Genomic DNA, 20,033 nt, shown 5'->3' with positions numbered 1-20,033 from the left:
TAGTCTGTGATGAATGATCCTCTCACTCTCTCCTTTGCATTTAACCCAGACCTCTTTATTCTTCTAGGGAGTAAATCCCAGGCTGTTGCCCATTTCCTAATTTTGCAATCACCTTGCTACCAAGTGCAGGCGTTGGATCAAACTGGATGCTAGGATCCTCTCCTGGCTTCACTGTAACGGTACAGGGGCATTGTCGGTCCAGGGACAAGACTATTTTAGCTCATACAAGGTAATATTAGAGCACACTTTCCATCAACCTACAACCCGTGTGTGATATAACACAGCTATTTCCAGCCGGCGGCAGAAGCGGTATGATAAGGAAGAGAGGACAAAGTGGTTGCCATGCTGTTTCTGGCACTTCGTCATAGTTAGCAAAGCCCAGAAGAAGCTTGTCTCCAATGATTTCAGATCTCCTAAAGTGACTAATTTGAGATAATAATGAATAATTCAGATGCTTATGCTTAATATTATATGACAATTTTATTTGTAATACATTTTCCTGGATTTGTTCCATTGTCTAAGCATTTAGCATTTTCAGCTAATCATTTGAACAAAATAGACAATGTCACTTGATAATTCCCTTTGATTGATTTCTTTCACTTATTGAGTCCTCAGGCAATCCAGCAGTTCATATTAAACGACTTCCAAACACTGACATGATTACACATAGATCACATTCACTACTACAGTGATGCATATCCTATCAGCAACTAAGCCCCTTAGTGTGACGTGAGTTGATTCCAGGGACCAAAACCCAGTAGTGAGATGTGAGAGGAGAGGGTGTGTGGCCCACCAGTGGCAGCCTGAAATGTGTTGCCTTCAGGGGACTGACCTGTGACCAAAGATCACAAAGGTCACAGATTGATCCCACATGTTCAGCTCTCACAGGAGGTACATGTCATGTGACTGATGAGCTTTTGACCATGGAGTCTGGATATCATCAGCATTTAGCTGAAACTGTAAATTGGAAAGTAAGAAAAAAAAAAAAGGAAGAATGCAATCAATTATTCTAACCTGCAGTTTATGGTGCATTAAACAACCCTGCAGAAAATGCATATCAAGCAGAGGAGACCTGCTTGTCTTTAATAATTTATTAAATAAAGCATATTACACTCATGTTGATAATGTGTATATACTAGTACTATACAGACATTTCTTTATTTTAAAATCTTATTGCTGCACAAGTCAAATGGAATGTTCTTTTTTTTTTTTTTTTATTATACAAAATGAAATGCAGCATCCAGAAAAAACAAACGTCCTTTGTGCTACAAATTACAAAGTATGTTATGGTTCAGGACATGATATTGACGTGACACATGCTTCTCAATGGACACTTAGGATGAGAAACACGGCAAAATTCCACAGGAACTGGAATTCAAAGTCCATCATGCAGTGCATCACTGAAACCCTGGCTGCCAGTCAAATCTGCTTCTTTCATCATCGCCAACTCAAATTTTAATATCTGATTTATCGGACGCAGAAATCTCCTAGAGCAGGAAGGCAATGCATAATTTAATATGGGACAGGTGGACTGACAGGGCGTGGAGGTGTGCAGCAGAGAGGACAGAGGGAGCAGGTACTGGCTTGGATAATCTAAGGGAGAGAAAGAGAACTTAAGTGATTGTGAAATTCTCTACAGTGAAGCCAGAGCACCGGGAGAGGAGGGAGTCGATGCAGGTGAGAGGACGGGGAAGAGGACAACTAAGGGCACCTGAAACTAGCTGGGGTCTACAAAGCCGATCGTAACAACTAAAAGTTAAAAGTATCAACCAAGATGGAAAGTAGGAAATAAAAATGTCCGGGGAGAAAAGATATCAAAGGAATACTTCAGTCTTAAGTGTTGCTTAAAATCCGCTTTTAATTGATTAGTTTAAAATACACTAAATCCACAAGACCAAAGTTGCCTAAAGAAAGTATCTTACTCTGATGACATGCAGGCTCCTGGGAGATCGCAGTGGAGACAAAGGTGAGACAAAAAAAACACACACACAAACACAGAGCGGAGAGGAGACATAGTGATGATAACCAGGGTAACACGGACCAGCTCACAACCGTGACAACCAGCCCCTGGATCATAGTTGGCAAAACCAACAAAGACGGACAATCAGGTTCCATGAGCAACACCATGCATGTTAAACAGCCCGATCATACTGTCACTGACATTCAGTCTATGTCATTTTGTGATTCACGTCACCTCCTTTAGAGAACAACACTTTTATACACTGATCTGTTTGTCATCTATTCCTTTGCTTTGTAACGTATCGGATGACATGAGCAACTTGCATCACGGAATTAGAGGCAATTAAGTATCAACTCAAATAGTACAATTTCACATTTCTTGTTATTGATTAATTATTTTTTGTAGACTTTTGGTGTGCAAAAGCGTAGAATGCGTCAAATAAAGGTGCATGCAGCTAGGAGCAACTGTTGTGCAGGAAGGTAGAGCGGTTGTCCACCAATCCCACAGGTGTCGGTTCAATCCCTGGCTCCTCTGGTCACATGTCGAAGTGTCCTTGAGCAAGACACTGAACCCCAAGTTAGTCTCTTCTGGTTATTGTTGGCCAGCATCATAACAGCTTCCCCATCGGTGCGTGATTGTGAGTGCGAACAGGTGAATGAGAAGCAGAGTACTGATAGGTAGAAATGCACTAGTGCAGAAAAGTATCGTCTAACGCTTTGGCGACTGATACACTATCGTGTCTGTACAAATATAAATGTGGTGGTTAGCGTAATATAAGTGTCATGATCCTGGACTTTTGTTTGTTTTCATTTCACTTTCTTTTCATGGCTTTTATTTTAGCAGCGCAGCCCCATTTCCCCTTAAGTCTTTTTTTAGTTCTTTACGTTCCACTCTTTCCTTAAACCCAGTTCTCCCCACAGTTCTTTGCTTCCTTTCCTAAATCGTTTATCACTCACCTGTTTATATGCACTCTGTGTTCATGGGTTTGTTTGTTTGTAAGAAACTTGTTTGTTGGACTCTGATTCCATTCTTTGGTTTGTTTTCTGTTTAGGTTCCTTGTTTATTGTTTATCCCAGTTTTTAGATTCTGAGTATTTAGGTTTGGTCTTTTGCTTATTCCTTGTTTAGTGTTTGTTTCCTCTGTTTTTTCATTGTTAGACGGTTTCTGAGTTAACACTAGGCTTAGTTATTGATTTATTCTGTCTATTGGTCTCAGTTTAAATATTGGGTTTGATTGTCTCTTGTCTCTATCAGTTTGTTAATGTTTGGACTAGTTAGTTTAGTGTTTGTCTTCCTATGTACGAGTGTGTTTGCTTGTTCTGTTTGATCAGTACATTCTTCTTTAGTTTGATGTTTAGTCTTGGATGTTTATGTGTGTGTGTGTGTGTGTGTGTGTGTGTGTGTGTGTGTGTGTGTGTGTGTATGCTCATTCTTGGTCAGTTATTTCTTAAGTACTGTTTGTCTAGTATTATTTCTGTTGGTGTTCTCTTGTCCTCCTTTTGTAGTGATTTTGTTCGTTGGTCTTTTTTTTAATAAAGCCCTTTTATTTTAATTTTTAAATTGTCCCTCCTCTTGCCCTTCAAGGTCCTAAATATAATACACTTCATTACATAAAGGCTGAAAGCAGTGGGAAACTCCCCTGGAAAAAAAAAATATAATCACTGGAACTTTTCCTTGTCTCTTTGGAAAGAAATAGCTACAGTTTTTTTGAGTTAGATTTTTTTATTTTTGTGTTCAGGGTGGCCACAGCAGATCACTGTCTGCATGTTGATTTTGGCCAGATGACCTTCCTGTTGCAACCCTACCCTCCCCAATTTCTACTGAGCTTGGAGCTGGGGTTGGGTGAAAGTGCTGTTGGGGGTTCAGTGTCTTGCTTAGAGACACTTTGACATTATAGCCAGGACCGGGGATTGAACCACTGACTCTGTGGTGCGCGGATGACTGTCTTACCAACTGAGCTAAAGCCAAAGAGACAAGCTCTTTTAAATACTTCTCATCCTAATGTTTAGGCAGGTTAATGAGCAGCAGGTTGCTGGAATAAAAATATAGAATGAATAAAATCCTATTGATGGTTTCAATAGAAACATTATTGGATTTACATGTACAGTACTTGTTAATGTTTAAAGAAAACAATTGCACACTCTAATCTCATATTTTAGCTAGTTATGCAACTAAATAATATGGGCACAGATTCAGCCTTTTAACAGTGACAGGCTTATTTTTTATAAGCATCCCATTGAGAGCATGATTACATACAAGGAACTGTATGAAATAAATAAAGGAAAGCTGAATGCAAAATAAATACTGCATTCAATAACATGTGCCCTTCAAATGAGAGTGGTCTTTTGCTTAGCAGAAAGGGACTGAAGGAGGAAGGAGGGATGACAGAGGAAGAGAATAGAGGATTGAATAGAAATTAAAATGGCGTAAATAAAAGAGTGAATGCGAGACTGAAATAAAACTAGAGGAACAGTTTGTTTTCGTATCAGTAGAGGTCTGTGAGGCGGCTGCCTTGTTCAATAACCGCCTTAGCAAACTGCTTGAAAACTCGGTCCATGTAAGTGCTCTGTCGTGGCCACAGGCCCTCAAGGAAACCAATATGGCCGCCATGGCAAGTAATGAGGAGTGCCAGGTTGGGATTCTGCTTCACTGCCTCCACTGGAATGGCTGCAAGGAAAATAAAGCAAATGAGTCCTATTTTTATTTGTCATGCCACCAAATGAATAATGCCAAATTGGAACGAACTGCTGTAAAGTCCACATTGCGATTATACAGTAAAGTTACTGTATTTAAATAATGCAGCATGTTACTGTAAGCTGCAATGCATTATGGGGGCAGGGAACAGTTGTTATTACTCTGGACCAGGCTCAGAGGTGTTTATAATTTTTGTCCTAGGTTTGTTGTCATGCCACTGTGTTTAATTTAGTAAAGTTTTTAGGCGAGAAAGTGCCCATTTAGGTTTAGATTATGAGTTCAGACTAACCAAATAACGGCTGTTTGAGGACCTGATTTGAGGACCTGGCCGATGAGTGTGATGCTAATCTCAGCAGCTCACAGCGTGCAGATGAACTTGGCAAGCTGATTTTATCATCCACAGCGTTGTGATATGTTAAAATTATTTTCAGATTAGGCATATGAATATGAATTTGTAGATATTAGAGAACAAAAGAGAACAGAGACAGTTACCCAAAACATGTTTTACAGCTTCGATTTTTTTCTTCTAGAGTTAGCAGTGATGATTTTTATCATATTCTCTGTAAAGTGAGCTACTGTAGGCCTCCAATTGTGTTTAAGTGTGATGGGCAGAGCTGAACTGAGCTGCCGGTGTTGGTTTTCACTCCGAGCATCCTACAGTTTAATACAGTATATTTAAAATATAACGGCTGCATTGAAGAAATCCTCCTTTATGAGGATGATTGTTGCAATTCCTAAATAGTAAGGCCCACACTAATGAGTTTGGTGTCATTGGAAAGGGGACATTTTGTAGTTTTACAATAAATACACAGAATCTTGTTATGTGATACTAAAGCAAACTTACAGAGGCACAAATTTGGTATAAATGTTGGGTTTATCCTCGCCTAAATCCTTTGTGTGTTTTTGACTGAATAGTCAAATGGAGGTTTGCCAGATGAACCAAACAACAAAATGGACTCAGAGGCACAATTGTGGAACAGAAATCGACCAAATTATGTGAACAAATAACAGAAAATTTGCTTTGTGGATTGTTTTTTATAAGGGTATGGCCAGTCGGACACATTGCACCAGGTAACCCAATGGCTTTATTGATGTTTAGAACTGCAAAACGCCATATTTTATAATTCAAAACTAGAAAAAACTAATCATATTAGCTTATCAGATAGCTTATCCTGCTGTTCCTGGGTGCTAAACTCAATGTTGTGCATCCTGCAAGCGTACTGCAGTTGTGCGCATGCAGGATTATTCTCGTAGTTATTCTCAGTGAAATGGCGCATTTCACTGTGTTTTTGGAGAGATTTTAGTTTCATTAGGCCTGGTTCTCTATTATATCTTGTGTTCAGATTTGGTATTTTAGTTTCTTGTTAAGATCACTGGTTTTGTGCTTAGTTTGTTGCTTTCACTGTTATTCAGCCCTCTATTTTAGATTTGTATATTCTTCCCTTGTTCCCTTAGAAATAAAAGTCACCTGTATCCCACATCCCTCTCACTGTCGCTTTTGGGTCCTCTAACAAAAATCCTAAATGGGATAGACCAGTGCAATTGTGAAATGTCTTACATGGTTGTGCCTTTGTTCTTGGGGCGACCCAGGGAAAATCCATCAGGTTAAAGGTTTTGTTTAAACAGATGCTGTTTGTTTTTGGTTTTTTTTAAAACTGTATAATAATTTTGAAAGATGTAGCCAAGCTGGTGAATATGGAAGTAGAATTAAAGTAGGATTTGTGCATCCAATGTCCTACAACTACCTGATTCTGTCACAGTCCCTGTTTTTGGACCCTAGTTTTCTTTAACTTTACTTCCTGCTCCTGGCTTTTATTTTGTTAATCCCTCCGCTCCACTTCCCAGTTAGTTTCTTTAGCTTCTAGTTTCTTGTTAACCCTGATTATTTTCACCTGTGGCCCCTTGTATTTTATACCCAGCGCTCCCCACTCTCTTCTCGGCCCTAAACCCTCCTGTGAACTGCCAATATGTGTGGGCACCGCTCTCCCTGTTTCCACAGTGCTCAGTTTGGACTCTCTTCCCTTATGTTTTGGTCTGAGGTTTGGTTTGCTACTTGTTTCAGTGTTTAGGTTTGGTTTTCTCCGCTTGTTGGGTCCAGGTTTTGTTTTTTTGTTTTTGTATTTATTTTTTGTCCCTAGTTTCTTAGTTAGTTCCCTTGCTTTCCTGGTAAGCTTATAATTTAGTTTATTCCCCCCTCTCCAGCGTGTTTGAGTTCTTGGTCTTTTTAACCTAGTTTGTTTGTCCCGTGTTTTTCCTGCCCTCCTCATGGAGTAATTTTCTATTGTTTGGCTTTTTTTTTTTTAAATAAACTTTCATTAACCATAACGCTTTCCCTTGCTGTCTCCTCCTTTCGGTTTCTGCCCCAATTAAACACTAGAAAGTGTGACAGACTCTCCAGACAGTCTGTGGATTTTATATGCGTAAAGAGATCAAGAGATACAATATATGGTTGGGTATAAAAGGTCAAGAAATGCTGTAGGAGAGAATTCAACACATACCTTAAAATTAACTATAATGTATAGGCCTCCCCCTCCTCATAAGCTGTCCATCCTTCACTATGGAAGTAAAATAGTAGCAAAATTATTTGTATGTGTAAAAACTAACTGTAAATGTCTAATAATCTGAGAAAACACTCAGGTTTTAAGTAAAAGTGCTGAAAAACCTCACAATGTTCTGTCTTTTTATGGGTGGAATTTTGCTACTGTTCTGCCATCTGCAAGATGTGTGTGTAAAGCGATTTGTCTGTATTGGAAGGTTTTCCTTGCCCTCAGCTCGGGCTCCCAGGCTCAGCCTTACAGGCCGAGTACGGTTCCTCTCACGGTGTGGCTTACAGTCCACACTCAGGCTTAGTGAAGATCGAGGTCACCGGTCAGTAAAGCTAGTGCTTAAGGGAGGAGCGCAGCCCTCAGGTGTCCCCCACAGACCCTCAGGTGAGTCTCACGTTTCCCTGTCTTTGAGTTGGCCGCGGTGTTTTGCTCTTGACTTTCTCCTGCTCAGCCAAACAGTGTTTCTAGTGTTTCTGTACTGTTAGCTAGAGCAGCTAACATTATCCAATGCAGGCAGGTAAACGGCTACAGCTAGTGTAGCTAACAGCGAACAAACCGTGGGAGCTAACTTTACACTAAAAGTGATGTTCAGTGGTCACTGAACTTGTGCATGAACAAGCCTTTCAGAGGAGATGGGGACACGTCTTGGATTCCTACAAGCAGAAGTCCAGTTTCCACTGAACAGCACTTTTGAATAACCATGACGAGCAACTGTACTGGTTTTTAGAACATGATCGTCAGCTGTTGTGCAGCTCACGGGGTTTTAGCTCATACAGTGTCACGTCCAGTGACTAGATCTGTGTTTAGTCAACCTGGTTAATTCACATTGTATGGCTGTTAACTCATCACTGAGTCTTTGCACACATGTCGCTGAGCACGTTGTCATATTTCAACACCAAGAAAACTGTCACTCAGACCTCACCGACTGAAAAATATTAACATATGACTTTATGACCCTATTTCCTTTGATTTGGCATCAACCAAGTTAACATTATAATGAAAGGAGGGACACATGGTTACTGTGTGGATTATACCACATTAGTTTCTCCACAGAAATGCTATGATAAAAATAAATTGGTAACAGTACTGCAATACACAACTATACATATTCATTATATTTTATATATTAAGTTGTCTCTGATACAAATACACCAATGCTAACATTTCTGCATTTCAAAACCGGTTTTCTGACTGTAGCTCCTCTATTACACCTGGGAAACAGCCTTTTTACATATGCACAGACATATATCATTCATTGTGTCCAAGAGGGACATGTGATCACGAGTCTTCATGTTGAAAAGACTTCTATGTAGTTGTAGAGTGACTGGACTGGACTCCGGTATTTTTTAGGTGCAGTTTGTACACCAAAATAAATGTTTAACATAAGTGATTTGTGTCCTGTTGGTAGCCGGGTCCTTCATGGGAAAGCTGATGCAGAAACTTGCTCACCCTGACATCATCATCATGGAGGATGGATTACTGAGGCTGCGCACAACTGCACCTAATAAACTGGTGATAACCAACCAGGATAAAACTGGCAACAGGTTAGAAGACACACCGTACAGTACAGCATATAGCTTGTCCAGTCACACATTTTTAATGTTTTGCCTGTGTGGTGTATTGTATTTAACAATAAATAATATTGTATTGGCAAAGTCGAGAGCAAAACACCACGGCTAACTCAAAGACAGGTAAACGTGACCCTCACCTGAGGGACTGTGGCGGCGGCTGCGCTCCTCCGTTAAGCACTAGCTTTACTGACCGGTGACCTCGATCTTCACTAAGCCTGAGTGTGGACTGTAAGCCACACCGTGAGAGGAACTGTACTCGGCCTGTAAGGCTGAGCCTGGGAGCCTGAGCTGAGGGCAAGAAAAACCTTCCACACAGACAAATCGCTTTATGCACACACATCTTGCAGATGGCAAATACTGTAGCAAAATTCCACCTGTAAAAAGAATTTGTGAGGTTTTTCCACCACTTCTACTTAAAACCTTAGAATCTGAGTGTTTTCTCAGATTATTAGACATTTACAGTTAACTTTTTGAGTGAATACATTTACACATTTCACATACACACAAATATTATTTACAGTTACAGATTTGTGTACAGACACACAAATCCCAGCACAGACAAACAGATTGAGACGCACAAGTGTTAGTACGCACGCACAAATCCCTGTACACATACAAATAATATTGCTACTATTCTACTTCCATAGTGAAGGATGGACAGCTTATGAGGAGGGGGAGGCCTATACATTAAAGTTAATTTTAAGGTATGTGTTGAATTCTCTCCTACAGCATTTCTTGACCTTTTATACCCAACCATATATTGTATCTCTTGATCTTTTTTCACATCTAAAATCCAGAGACTGTCTGGAGAATCAAGTGATTGTAGGACATTGTCCAGGGGTATTGTTTCACTTGTAACGCACAGTGGCAGATTGTGTGGGTCAGATGTGTTTATTTCAGCAAGTGTTGGCCCCCGGTCAGAGAGAGCAGGAGGTACGACACACAGAAAGTGTGTTACACGATTCACAATGTTTTGTTACAGCACATAGCAGCAGTGCATAATTCAAGTTTTGTCAACACGGCAATTCACTTGCAGGTAATTATGGATAAATCACTTCACTTATACATGGGCTCATTCAGACTTTACCCGGACTTTGTACTGGAGGGCAAGCAGCTTAAAGTCCGATTAATTCCAAGCCTGACTGACTTGGAAATTTGTATTCTCGCATGCAGCTACTCTGAGTAAAGTATGGAAAGGGGTTGCAGTGTATGACTACAGACAGCTTTAAATGTCAACTTAAGTGTGACTACATGAAGGCAGGAAAGTATTTAGTCTGAAAATTTGACTATGGTAATAAATATTGTGCTTTTGCTTTCACACACCTTTCAAATGCTTTGTCAGGCTGAACCCTGGGCAAGGATGAAAAAGTAAAAAGAATCTAAAACAGGATGCACTCTCCTCTGCAAAACGATTGACTTAGGACTTTCTAAAATGGTAAGATCTGTATGCACATATCAATCACTCACTCTCTCTGTCATAAATTGGCACATATATATAATATATGCGCACTTGTACATTTATTACCATTTGACAATCAAGTCAATCTGTATAGTTAGAAAAAGTATTTTAACTTCATCTTTTATTGTTTTAAGGACCACCCAAGCCCCTTTGTGAAGTATCATAAGATACTGTACATTCAAATTACTTTTTTAATGTTGAACAATGTTAAACAGCTGCTAATGTGACTTGAAGTATATATTTCAAATAAAGCTAGAAAAACTATTTTTGAGTTTGTTTATTACAAATTATTTTTAAAATGTTACATTTAAATAATTAGATGCTATATAGCGCTGACCTGCAAAATCAAAAACAGCCAATTTATAGAATTAGGTAATTTACTGTAGACATAACTGCACTATACTAGTAAAGTTACCTCTAGTAAATAAATTAAAAAAAACAAGTCTGTATTTTCCAATTACAGTAAATAATAGTTATTATAGGTACAGTACAAGGCTTTAAGAATTACAGTAACTGGCTGGAAACTCTGCTGCCAGTATTTTACTGTAACTTCTACTATTTTTTTGTTACAGTGCAGTAATATTGCCTGTGTATTCATTCTGCTACAGAAGGTGTGATTGCACAGAAACTGCAGTGGTTACCAAGACTCACCATGGGAGGGGGAAAACACATCGTCAGCAGCGTTCAGACATAACATTGGCACCTGCACAGATTTCAGTTTATGGACTGGACTGGCATCCCGGTAGTAGTCATCATTGGTAGGATAACCGAACATTATGGAGGTAAACCTCTCGTCAAACTCTCTGATGGTTCTTGCCTGTTGTGATCATAATATGATTAACCTAAAGTCATCTCATTTACTTAGATTAGCATTTACAGCCAAGTGTCACTGAAAATAATCCCTACCTTCATGACATGATCGATGTCATAACACTTTTCAAGCACTGGCCTGTGTCTGGAGAATAAATTAAAAAAAACACTATGAACAACAAAAAGTCTGACAAAGCTGCATCTTTAAATCGGTATTTATAAAAAATAATCGAAAGCAAGTGGTTCAATATCCTCAAATGCTTAATCTCTAGCACTTGCACTGAATTAGCAGCCGTATTAAGATTTTGGTTCTGGCCTCAGCTGACCTATGCACAGAGGCTTGTAGGCAGCTGGTGAGGTAGGAGTTGAACAGGAAACGGTCCAGAGGTTTTTCCAGAGAGGCCGTACACTCAAATACATCCCAGCCTGCTGAGAATACTACGACCCCTTTGAGGCAGGTTTCCCGGCCTTTGCGCCCCAAGTAGTTAGCCAGCATCATACTAAATAGGAAGAGAGGATGACAAACAGACAAAAGAGTGAGTGGAAGATGACCAATCCTTCAAGTAATGGGATTAGTGCTGTGCAGTTAAAAACACTGACATGCTGCACTCAATGACTGAAGCAGTATTAGAGGCCTTTTGCCCAGTTATACATTTACAGTAGCAAAGTGAAAAGAATATATTCTTACATCAACTTATTTCTGTGTACATTCAGTTACCACTGAACCAATAACGGCATGTGTGATATGTTTTCATACAGCTCTTAGTTGCATTTTGAGATTTTTGATTTTAGCTGTGTCTGCCAGTATTGAAACGTCCCATTAGCTGGCAGTGAGCTGCTTCATTACCCGCCCATGGACACTCCAGCAGCCATGATTGGAGCAGCTTCGTTGGTCCTTTGGATATGATCAATAACGGCCTCGAGGTCCTCTGTGTTGGCTGCACAGTAGGTCCTCGGGGTCTGGTTGGGACAGAAATACAGTGACTTTTTTTTTTGCTTTCTGTTTCTCTATGTCTGTTCAAATTAAATTGAGGACTAAACATTCTATAATGCTAAAGTGAATTATTAATACAAGTAAAACATGTATTCTTTAAACATATTTTCTTTTGAGTCTACTTCAGAATTGCAGGCAGTGGCTCTTGTCTGTTAAGCCAAACTGGTATTTGTATAAAGAACTTAGAGGTAAAGCAGCATCTAACGACCTTCTATGGGGATGAGTTCATCAATATTTAAAAAACAAAGCAACTAAGTAAACACTCTGTAAATCCATGAATTGTTTAAATTATTTTATTGCCACAAATGATATATTCTCATTTTCCAGGTATGAACCTTTTTAGGTGTTTTTAGTCTTCTGTAAAACAAAATCCTAATATATTTAGATTTTGTAGAGTTGTTTGGACAAAATACAATAGTTGTCACCTAAGACTCTAGAATAGTGTAACAGATACTTTCATTTGTTGATTTGTAGACCAAACAACTAGTCTAGTCTGACCCAAAAACTACCATCCCTGCTCATAAAAATAAACCTGATGAACGTAGGATCACAGTGTCAGTGTTACTATCACTGAACACTGACTTGTGTGGTTCCTAATGGGAACAGTAGCCCCAGTGGCCTAAGAGGATGAGGCATCGGCCAAGGATTGTACAGTCCCATCTGTGTTCAGCAGATCTGTGTGGAAAAGTTGATAATTGAAAACCTACTGCTGCAGAGGGCAGCAGTAGGTTTGTGAGTTTACAAAGTAATATCTTCTTTGTTTGGAGTATTGTTCAGGCAAGACAAGATATCTGAAGACATCACCTTGCTCTCTAACTATTTGTTAGCTATCTATATACTGAATGTAGTTTATAAAATAATCACCAGATTATTAATGATGAAAATAACTGTTGCAGCCTTAAATCAGCCGTCTAAAACATGTTATATATGTACATTTGGAAAAAGGAATGAAACAGATTTCAGTATACTTCTTTTAAAAGGCAACAGATTATTTTAGTTATGACTATCATTGTTCCTTAAGCATCTCTCAGAACGTCAGAAACAAATCCCTATTATATAAATGTTCAAAGATGTGTACAAATATATTTGTAATTTTTCTTTCGAGGCCAAAAAAGCTGCCATGCACTGTGTTACACCACTTTAATATTTATTCAAGTTTTCTATGGTTACACTGTTCCATGTTTTTAATAAAAGTGGTAAAATTCCTTTTTACTAAAGCTGTTTGTCGGCCAGAGCAGGATACTTAACATTGTACAACAGCCCAGCACTAACTTGGTGGAGCCTACTTAACAAGTCCAGTTTCTAAGGATACTGTTGACGCTTCAGCATTTTAAGGTCCTTCATTAGGATTCAAGCAGAAATTCAGGAAATTCTTGTCCCTGACAGGCCTGTGCAATTTTTGGACATTAAGAGAGCACAACTTACTGAGTTAACACTAAATATAAAACTACTTAAAACAACAACAAAATACAGATAGTTGAAATAATATTTGAACAGACTTAAACTTCTGCATAGCAAAGCTATTTCATGGGAAGGTTTAACCTTTTTTCTGGAGAGGAGGAAAACACAAACAGAAGTGTACAAATGTAAAATAATTTAGATAACATACAGCACAATTCCCCAGTGGAATAAACGGAGAGAAAATGTCCACCATACAGAATTCATGTTTAGGTTCAAGAAAGTAAGCAGCAGGAGACAGATCGGCCACTGATTCAGATTTCTAACACTTAGACGAACATTAGATTGATTGTGGCCAATCCCTGGCTGTAATGAAATGCCATTTGTGCTTGGATGAGATCTCTGTATTGTACTGAACGGTATGATTAGATCCGGGTGATACAGTTGTCCAGAAAGAACATGCCTCTGTTCTGCAGACAGAGAGGACAGACATAAAGCACAGTGGGCTGTGTTCTAGCAGAGCTTGGGCTCTTTCTGTTGGCTAAATATACCTGGGTGTGAGAGGACAGTATAAGCCAGGTGTCAGAACAGCACGTGCTCTGCAAGGTCATATTTCTGTAGGCCAGCATTAAAATACAGTATCTGCCTGCAACTTAATCCCTGCCGTGTAACAACATTGTCTGCGCAGCATCTGCTCTCCCTGTGGGCTCTCTGTGACACGTGTGTAGCAGACATGCTCTGCAGTGGCTGGAGAAAAGAAAAGGACAACTGCACTGGGAAACTGTGACACTTAAAAACATGTCGCTAAAACCCCTGTGTCCCTCAGATAATGCAAAAACAAAGAGTGACAAAAAAAATAATGATACAGATTCTTACCAGTAATGTTTCCCCTGATACCCCTCTGTTGTTGAAAACCACACATCTGTAATACACAAAGCACAGTGTTTCATTAAATATGCGTATATGTACTCTACTTAAGGATTCGAGAATAAAACCTATTTTGACAAGCCTTTAATTATTAATAAAAAAATAATCACAACTACCATTTGCTAGAATAAAAGTAATTTCAGGTCTTTTAGTTGTCATTTGTTTTTTTGAGTCTGTCTTTCAGTTTTGGACATTTGGTGACGTTACCTTGGGCACTGGGACAATGTATTATGTTATTGGGAAAAAAATATTTCAAAGTTATTGTTATTTCCAATACTACTCTACAGATTAAACTGTAAAATTCAAGTAGAACTGAAACATTTAGGCAATTAACTGTAATTTCTAAAGTCTATTTTACGTTTTGCTTGTCATTGTAAAAATAATATCTTCAAATTTTGAATTGTTGGTCAGCTATTCAGAATGATCACCATGGGCTCTGAGAAATTGTGATGGGCAACATTATTAATTGACAAATCAACCATAACCATAAAAAAGGCCATTTGCAGCCATAATAGCAAAGGGTTTAGGTTTATTAAAAACCATTTGTACAAGGAAACACAACCTTTCAAAGCTCTAGTAGGAATATGCTGGATTTTTTTTCTTGCTACTTCAAGGAACAGTGTGGCCCAAATTGCTTTAAACAATGTTTAAAGCAAATTGCTTGAAAACAAATGTTTAAAGCAATTTTAAAAAAGGAACAGCTGTGTGAAGAACATTCTGTTTCTGCTGTAGACAAAAGGCATCAGCATCCCTCCTCGCTCCACATCTCTGACCAGTCATCTATTATCTCCTGTAGTCAGACCTGCTGCGTCTATCGGTGTAACTCAGCAGTAAGGCGGGGCAGGATAGAGCATTGGGTAAGAGGAGGAAGGTGGTAGTGGTGGTGGTGGTGGTGTCCTTAACACACACTGCTGCATAGAGTTTGATGCAGGTCTGGGCTAAGCTGAAAAGCTTGTACCAGGATAAGCTGTAATTCATTAAGCTACACAGACAGGGGTAAAGGGTGGAAGATGCTGAGTTTGCCAGCTTTCTTCCCATGCCTTTCCAAAGCTGGGTGAAAGAATGAGTACAGAGAGCACAGAAAAAGACCTATTGGTGATAGAGAAAAGAGGGGTGACTGCCTCTCTCTGCAACCCCCCCACACACACCCCCACCCCCACACACACTTTATTCGTGCGCTTCACCTGAAACAACCCCAAGCCCATGTCAGTTATGCACACATGACATAAAAGCTCAAAAATCACTACAAATGTCCAATTTTATCTAACAACTTATTTCCATTGTGACTATGGAGGTGTTTTCACTTTGGCCTGATGAGAAATCTGTATAATAGATGACTGGCAAATTAGAACATAAGGTAAAGAGAGTGTCCGTTTTGTGATTCGGTGCCCTCAATGTGTGCTCAGTGCTGGACCTCAGCCAGGGTGTCCTGCCAAGACCACCCACCTATAGCCTAGATCCCGGCTCTGTTGGACCATGTGCAGGATGTAGGACTCTCGGCTGGTGCCAGTCAGACCAGGGAGAAGGAGGACCGTGGGCCTGGTGGCCAGGTCGGGATGAGAGAGGCTGTCGTCGTTGTCAAACCAATCCAAAGAGATCTGTCCTCCATCTGCTGCCTTAATAAGCTCACTACAGAGATGAGCGGGACACGCAACTCAGCAATGTGGGTCTTTCTCAACATTATCTCTATGTATCCATATGTTTGTCTCATTTAAACACATGATTAAGATTCAAGTACTAAGGTCCTAAGGTTTTGTTTACTTTATGGTCAATGGCACAAAAAACCTAATTTTGTTCCAATTCTTCGCACAAATAATTGTTTCTGTTCAGTTCCAATTAAAGTGATTTGTTTGTTGTATCCATGACACACTCTGTCGAAGAGGAAATTGAAATGTGAGTAGAACTCTGACCGACAGCTGCCTTGTGTCCGCTGATATTATCATTGTCCTTTGCGACACATATTAAGAAAGAAGAGGAACAGTGGGTTCTTATGATCAGTCAGGTTCTGGGCCAAACATACTGCACTAAACACAAACACAAGCAGCAGTCTGCCATCCAACTTGACTGAGCAGTTGTAAAGACATCAGTTTGGAATTACAGAACCGCCATAAAATATGCAGCTGCAGGTAGACTTTACATTCAAGTAGGGCCAATCCAGAGTGACCAGCGCACAAACTAGGAGGGAATATGTTGCTAATCAGACAACAAGATAAGTGGAATTTCACCTAACGGGACTTGGATATTCAGGACAATTTTTTACTGTGTCCATCCTTGTGGTCAACCTTGGGTAACTTCATTATGGAGGGATGTCCTTTGTTCCCCACAAGGAGTGTGGCAATAAATGTGACCACCGTTTGGATACAGCCACTGTGCATTATGGGAATATTTATCTCCTTGGCAGATAGTGTGAATGTCATAGGGACAGACAAATGGTGTGACTGATAATTCAACAAAAATTACATAAAAACATTATTAGCCCTGATCTTTGTTAAAAAAAAAAATCATAATCAAATTAATAGCTACATAAAATATTTGTTCCATTGATTTCCATTACTAATAATGTGTCAATCAATTTTGAATGAATGAATGAATTAATCACATTTAACTAATGGAAATAATACACATTTTTATGCTATGTTATTGTTATAGTTTAGTTTGGGTTAAACAAATAAAACTGTTCCGTTCAATCTTACTCCATGTACCTGTAAGACAAACATGATCACATTATCATGTACACACACACACACACATATTTATACAAATTACAGTCTAGAGCATTTCTAATGCATATCTTATGTCCACAGTCATGCTATTTAGCAAGGTGCATAAGTAACAAATATTACTGAATACAAATGATTTCTCTTAATTAATTGTAATCTCCTGTATACGCAGGGGGCAAGGAATGCAGTGCCAATTAATCTCCAACAGAATGTACATTACGGAGCAGTGGGCAGGGCTGGCCAAGCCTGCATCATGACACAAAAGATCTCTTTTTCCTCTGAGCTTTTGCATCCTGGCTAAGAACAAGCCTGGGATTGTTTCCACTTGTGAAATCAAAAAGAAGGAAATCAAGAAACAAAAAAATGTCAATTCTCTATGACCAAGTGAGTTTAGAAATGTCTTCATGAAGCTGTGCAAAGTGGACATGGGTAGTTTTCCCTGGTATTTGATTACTCAAGATTGCCAGAACAAGAAAGATGTCATAATACGTGGACAAAAATGACATGTACTATTCTGTGTTAAAGGAGAATTTTCTAACTTGTGTGATTCACACTTATCTCTTGCGTGGATGTGGCCTATGCAACTGAAAATCTTTTATCAGTTTGAAAATGCTTTGCAAGGAAAAATAAAATCTTTGGTTTTGTGTCAGTGACAATGAGGACTTACTTTCTATAAACAACACCGGGTTTTGCTGTGACAAAGGGCCTCAGCAGAGTCTGAATACGGCTCTCCCAGCACCAAAAGGTGGGGTAGTAGGTCTCTGATACTATGGGACATTGCTCTCGCAGAAACTGGTAGAACTTCTTACCCCCTGAGATGAGTTGTGGCTTCTGCAAAATACAAGTAAATGACATTTAGCACAAATTTAAAGTGACCCTCGTCGAGCGTTTCATTATGTTCTTCATTATAAAAATACATCAACTGCTGTAATAAAACATTGTGAGCTCTGTGTCATTTCTTGTTACTTACTGTAATAAAACGATTATTAATTGTATCTTGTTGCATTAATGTCGATAAACATAACATTAAGCAGTTCTGTTTCAGATTGTGAAAACATAAGAAATATGTGTTTTTTTGTTTTAAGTCATTATGAAATTCTAACCGGCTTGTTTGTGAACACTGCCTACTGATCATAGCTGTGAAGCATGTGAGGCGAACACATGTGCCTGCCTCTGCAGGAATCTGCATTTGAGGGCCTTGATTATTACCTTAGGATTCTATTAGCTTTACGTTATTAAAATAAATGTTCTTATGGCATTTCTGTTCATTTTATTTTGCACACAAGTCTTCCCACAGGATAAAATGTTGTTGACCTGATTGATCATGTAATGTCCAGTCCACTTTATTTTATTTAAGTTCAATTCAAACTGATTAAAGTTTAACCTACATGTTTTTATAGTTAAGGTTAAATTCACACATCATACGCTTAACATGTGATTTTAATGTTATATAACATCAACACCGTGGGTCTTCCAGCTTTTCAATAAATGATGGCAACCAGCATGCATTACATAAAGGCTTATACCGGCACTTCCAGATAATGCGGTAATGAAGTCAAGCTTAGTCAACGCCGACATCTAACTCCAACTGTCTGCAAAGGATTGATATTATGAAGTTACATAACTGCTGCATGTTGATGCAGATAATGTTTATTTTCGGTTTATACGCAAATTAAAATGGATGTCTCGCTGCCGGTTCCATTCCACACATGCACCGGTGGACAGATGCAACCTAATCGAAATCTGCATGGCAATTCCATGGCAGCGGTGATGCTGCACCATGGAAAGGTTTTCACTGTGCATACAGTCTGCAGGGAAAGGCACTAAGATGCGATCAGGTTATAAACCAGGACGTTACTTACCCTCGCTACTGAAATCAAATAGTAGCAGGTGTACGCTGCACTAAAGCCCAGCACCAGAGACAATCCTACTCCCGAACCGAACAGCCCAACTTTCACTTGATTCTCCAAATAATGTGACAGGTCCTTTGTTAAAATATTGAAATTGAGGTCCAACGAGATCATCGCAAGGTCTCTGTTCTCGGTTTGCCCCCGTACTGCAAGGACAGAGGTTCAGCTCGATGGAAATGCAGCTGTGTCTGCCTGCGAGCCCACACTGTGAAGGAGAAAGTCAAGGGGACGTGATGTTGGGGGATATATTTGTATCAGCGAGCGGTGGCGCTCTTTGACCGGCTATCAGAGGACAGTCGCCCCCTGCAGGTCACATAGAAGATCTACAACATGTGTGGCCGGAGTTTTTATGACCAGCTTGAAAAAGCAGTAAGTCCGAGCTCCAGCAGTGGCCACAGTGATTACACGCCAATGGACGCGTACGTGACTGCAAGTGGGCGCCGTGGAAGTGTGTCATGGTTGCGGTTTTGAAGTCATCGTGTGCCTCTTTGTCTTTGTTTTACAGCTGTTTCATGTTATTACCTATTCTTCTTTTAAGGACTTTTGATTGACTTCAGTTATTTCAAACACAGGCCAAAGGCTCCCAGAACCCGATTCAATAGTCCATCCATGGTTAGGATAGTCTACTATTTCTAAGCCAAAAGGAAGATGTCCTAACTGCAGTGGTAGACATCAGTAAAACTGGATGACTAAACAACTCTCTCAAGGGTTGTTACAAGTCCACTTGGGACTAAAGGCTTCATGTTCACACGTGTTAGTTAGTAGATAATTTAATTAACGTCTGTATGTATGCTGTATGTGTTTATTAACACTGTATGCACAAAATAGAAAGTCCCAAATTTTGTGCATAATAATGTCAAAATTGATTTGCAAATATTCGGCTTGTTAGCACCTGACTAAACAGGCTTGAAAATTTGTGAACTTGAAATGATCGTTCCGGTTATAAAACCTTGTTAAAACCATTCAACAAAAATTCTAATATCTTGCCGCGACCAAATAATTTAAAGACAGGAAATATTGAGATGTAGTAAGTTGTCACGATAGA

General features: G+C 39.3%; 1 protein-coding gene across 2 annotated transcripts; it reads right to left on the bottom strand.

Moving 5' to 3' along the window:
• Positions 1-1,838: 1,838 nt before the first annotated feature.
• Positions 1,839-19,348, bottom strand: abhd3 (abhydrolase domain containing 3, phospholipase). Of its 2 annotated transcripts, XM_067529399.1 has the most exons (9): positions 18,941-19,340; positions 17,746-17,909; positions 15,805-15,987; positions 14,308-14,353; positions 11,887-11,999; positions 11,366-11,539; positions 11,136-11,184; positions 10,881-11,046; positions 1,839-4,626 (listed from the first exon to the last, which is right to left on the bottom strand). In XM_067529399.1, the coding sequence occupies exons 1-9, from the start codon at positions 19,100-19,102 to the stop codon at positions 4,445-4,447; spliced, it is 1,239 nt and encodes a 412-aa protein (XP_067385500.1). In that variant the 5' UTR covers positions 19,103-19,340; the 3' UTR covers positions 1,839-4,444. The 2 variants fall into 2 exon arrangements, with proteins under 2 accessions (XP_067385500.1, XP_067385501.1); XM_067529400.1 differs by lacking the exon at positions 15,805-15,987 and having other exon boundaries at positions 18,941-19,348.
• Between the last annotated feature and the right edge of the window lie 685 nt (positions 19,349-20,033).

The sequence above is a fragment of the Channa argus genome, chromosome 14 (assembly GCF_033026475.1).
Source record: "Channa argus isolate prfri chromosome 14, Channa argus male v1.0, whole genome shotgun sequence".
Lineage (NCBI taxonomy): Eukaryota > Metazoa > Chordata > Actinopteri > Anabantiformes > Channidae > Channa > Channa argus.
The sequence above is the reverse complement of the archived record's forward strand: the minus strand, read 5'-3'. Positions and strand labels throughout refer to the sequence as shown.